This window comes from Cebus imitator, unplaced genomic scaffold (assembly GCF_001604975.1).
Source record: "Cebus imitator isolate Cc_AM_T3 unplaced genomic scaffold, Cebus_imitator-1.0 Scaffold98, whole genome shotgun sequence".
In the NCBI taxonomy this organism is placed as follows: domain Eukaryota; kingdom Metazoa; phylum Chordata; class Mammalia; order Primates; family Cebidae; genus Cebus; species Cebus imitator.
The window spans coordinates 6,443,279-6,447,344 of record NW_016107413.1 but is presented as its reverse complement, the minus strand read 5'-3'; the positions used below and the strand labels follow the sequence as shown (position 1 = coordinate 6,447,344).

Genomic DNA, 4,066 nt, shown 5'->3' with positions numbered 1-4,066 from the left:
TAAAAAAAAAAAGTTAATTGAATGGGACACGTGTTGTTCACTGAACTTGAGTCTCTACCTGCAGTGTGAATAGGGGATCATCCAGTAGAGAGCACGGTTCTTTGGAACTCAGTAAGGTTTTTTTTGTTTGTTTTGTTTTTGTTTGCTTGTTTGGTTGGTTGGTTTCTTACAAAGGCAGAAGATAGACATGAGAGCTACTCCCTTCTTTCTCATCCCTTCCCCAAATAATCACATGGCCAAGAGCAGCATGGAGTCTTGGCAGGGGTAGTACTCAGTAAGACTGGATATGCTTATCCAGCTGATTTTGAACAGAAAATGCAAAAGTAACAAGTACAGAATCAAAGTCATCATGTAGTAAAAAGACCCTTCCACAGGGTGAGAGCAGGAAGGAAGAAGATGCAGTTCAAAATCTGGATTCACAGGCTTCACCTACCTTTGCCCAGATAGCAGCTGACAGTCCAAGAACAGGACTGATGGCCAAAATCACAAGGGTTAGCTTCCAACCACGTGTAAATCCTACTATAAACCCAGTGAAAAACGTTGCTATTGACTGAAAGAACATTCCAATTTTGTCACCAATTCCTTCATTAATCTTGGAGATATCACTAAAAGAACAGGATAGTATTAGAAATAAATGTCAGAATTGTAAACAACAACTTTTTTCCTGAAGCCTGTTTTGAGTATAGGGCCTTTTGTGATTTGATTTATTTAGCAGGGTATTGTGCCTATGCTTTGTTTTATTTAGCAGGGTATAAGTTTCTATTAGGATGTTTGTCATTAACAACAAAAATCCATAGCCTACATGGCCCCAGAAAATGGACATGGTATACACAAGAAGTATTCAACCCAGGAATTTCAAATTGCTCAGAAATTTCCCCAGAAAGTATCTTGTTTTGCTCTACTGCACACTCTCAGATAATTTTTTCATTCTGGCAAAGTTCAATCCTTCATTCAATGCTAGTCATGTAGGTCCCCTCATGCCCTGTCAAGGTACTAGGAACAAAAGGATACACAACGACACAGTTGCTGTTTAGAAGGAATTTTGACTGATAAGTACCTTCGAGTGGTACACTAACATCTCCTAACAGATGTGATGACATCTATTTCATTTTACTAAGAATAAGAACCACATCCAAGTTCAACATAAAACTAAATACTTACTCTGTAAGCCGGGTGTTAAGCTCCCCAACATCATGCACATCAAACCAGCCCATCTCCTGTTGCATTATAGCGTGAAAAAACTGTTTTCTTATTTTGTATATTTGTCTTCCAGCTGCCAGGCACCAAAATGAAACCTGAATGTAAGCAGCAACCAGCACTCCAGCACCAATTCCACTGTAGTAATAGGCATACCTGAAAAACAACAAGAACCCTGCATGTGCTATTTCCTAATCAATGTACCTTTTCCAAAGAGACCATTCATTCCTATTTTTTCACTTATCTGGGTATCTCACCGTCCTTAACAAATAAGAAGGGGTTGTAACAAGCAGACTTGATAGTCACTGTCCAACTATGTTTGCACCAATACAGTGGAATGGTTAAGAATGGTTTCTGCTTTGGCTCAAATCCCAGCTACTCACTTCACTGCTGTATAGTCTTAGGCAAGCTACTTAACTTTTCTAGGCCTCAGTTTTCTAATTTGTAAAATGGAGATGAAAATACTCATGTATGAAATGTACTTGGACCAGTTCCCAACACATAGTAAGCACTCAGAGAATGCCAGTTACTGTGAAGATGGTGTGGTATTTTGGGGAATCACAGCATCAGGTAAGACCCACCACTATAATATTGTCTACTTTTGTCACATCAGCATCAGTTGATGAGCACATTGGGCAGGTCTCTGCACATTGGCGGATGAAAAGAAGTGACAGAACTTGTCAGAAAGTGGGATCGATAAATGGAAATAATCCCTTAGCCTTTTAGACTAGGGATTATTCCTTGGGCTATTAATCTAACAGAGTTTAGATGCCAAAAGACAACTGAAAATTTTAAAAAGTAGTTTTGTATCATTTGCCCAACTGGCCATCATGAGTTATCCTAAAATGCTTAATGAATCAAATAATGGCCCTTCCAATTTAAATTCTAGCATTAAAAAACATGAGTATTGTCTTAAAACCAGACCCTTGATCAATCTAGAAATACTGAATTAATGTTTCCTTCTTCTGAGTTTTCATATTTAAAAAAGCAAACAATTCTTGGGCTTTGCTAAACAATTCATATTTAGGTTTAAGGCAAACATTCTAAAATGAAACACAGTATTCCAATATTTCCACTTTTTAAACTTCACTACTTGCCGTCTTCAAATTAAACTGTGTGTGTGAACCATGCAGAAGCTATAAAGATGACTAGGTAACATGCAGACAGTCTCTGACATTGCTGTTCACAACTCAGTACTCCGCCCATCAAACTCTACCTTGTAACTTACAATGCATTTACCAAGGAAGATGTAATTAGAACACTAAGTTTTAGTTAATAGATAACGCAATCACTAATTACTAAGTGTTCATGATATAGCAAGAGATAGCTAAAAGAAACCCCGTATCACAAGTAGAACTCATGCTTTGAGAATAAGTTAATATATTTTAAACTATCAGTATATGTTTACTCAAAATGTATTTATATTTAAGCACATACATGATGATTACAAGACACTGTGTTTCATTTTTCCCAATGTTAAAAACAATGCCTCTCCACAGGAATATTTGGAGGTATTTGCTCCTCAACTTTCAAAATATGATCAAGTGTCTCTATTTTCAGCAGGGCACAGTGGCTCACACCTGTAATCTCAGCACTTTGGGAGGCCGAGGTGGGCAGATCAACTGAGGTCAGGAGTTCAAGGCCAGCCTGGGCAACACGGCGAAATTCTGTCTTTACTAAAAATACAAAATTAGCCAGGTGTGGTGGCACACACCTGTAATCCCAGCCACTTGGGAAGCTGAGGCACAAGAATCACTTGAACCTGCGAGACAAAGGTTGCCATGGGCCGAGATCACACCCCTGCACTCCAGCCTGGGGGTCAGAGTGAGACTCTGTCTCGATAAAAAAAAAAAAAAAGAAAAAAATGTGTCTCCATTTTTTTCAAATGTACCAGATCGTTTATACCATAAGGTAGAATCATTTACTTCTGATTCACCTACATGTACCTTTGGACCTCTGTTATAAGCTGTTTTGGGGAATAAACTTCAAGATATGTAAATCATTAACCAAAAGCTTCCCCAGTGTGAATTAAGAATACAGCGACTATATTTATTCTGGGATGTTTCATTTCATTGTTCACAATCATATGCTGAGTTAAAAAAAATTCCTTTTGGCTGCTCTCATCATCATGTCATGTCTGAAAACATCCAGCAAACAAATTAATAATTATAAGCCATTGAAAATAACGAATTTCTCTCTCTCTCTCTCTCTCTCTCTCTCTCTCTTTTTGGGGGGTCGGGGGACAGAGTCTCACTCTTTTCTCCAGGCTGGAGTGCAGTGATGTGATCATAGCTCACTGCAGCTTTGAACTCCTGGGCTCAAGTGATCCTCTCAATCAGCCTTCCAAGTATCTGGGACTGCAGGTATGCGACACCACACCTGGCATATATATACACACATACATATACAGACCCATATATATAATATATAGAAAATAATGATTCTTAATTCAACTGCATTTTAAGTCTACTTTAAACTCCTCTAATTTCCCTATATATTAATATATTCTATGTTGATCAACGCATATATGTCTATTTTAAGCTTAACCCTAACTTTAGTATACCTTATGCAGCCAATTCTTTTCTTTAAAAAAGATCTACATTGTATCCTCCTAAAAAACCTAACAATAGTATTGTTCTCCTCAAAATTTCTATGATGAGGCCAGGCACAGTGGCTCATATCTGTAATCCCAGCACTTTGGGAGGCCAAGCCAGGTGGATCACCTGAGGTCAGGAGTTCGACACTAGCCTGACCAACATGGTGAAAATCCCATCTCTATTAAAAATACAAAAATTAAACAGGTGTGGTGGTGCAGGTCTATAATTCCAGCTATTCAGAAGACTGAGGCGGGAGATTCGCTTGAACCCGG

General features: G+C 38.4%; 1 protein-coding gene across 1 annotated transcript in view; it reads right to left on the bottom strand.

Annotated features, from left to right (window-relative positions):
• ABCB1 (ATP binding cassette subfamily B member 1) overlaps nucleotides 1-4,066 on the bottom strand; it is a 106,288-nt gene that overhangs the window by 68,698 nt on the left and 33,524 nt on the right. The window contains exons 6-7 of the mRNA XM_017536510.2: nucleotides 1,162-1,353; nucleotides 434-605 (exon numbers count right to left, since the gene is read on the bottom strand). Coding sequence (XP_017391999.1) covers nucleotides 434-605; nucleotides 1,162-1,353 — 364 coding nt within the window. The remainder of the gene's footprint in view (nucleotides 1-433; nucleotides 606-1,161; nucleotides 1,354-4,066) is intronic.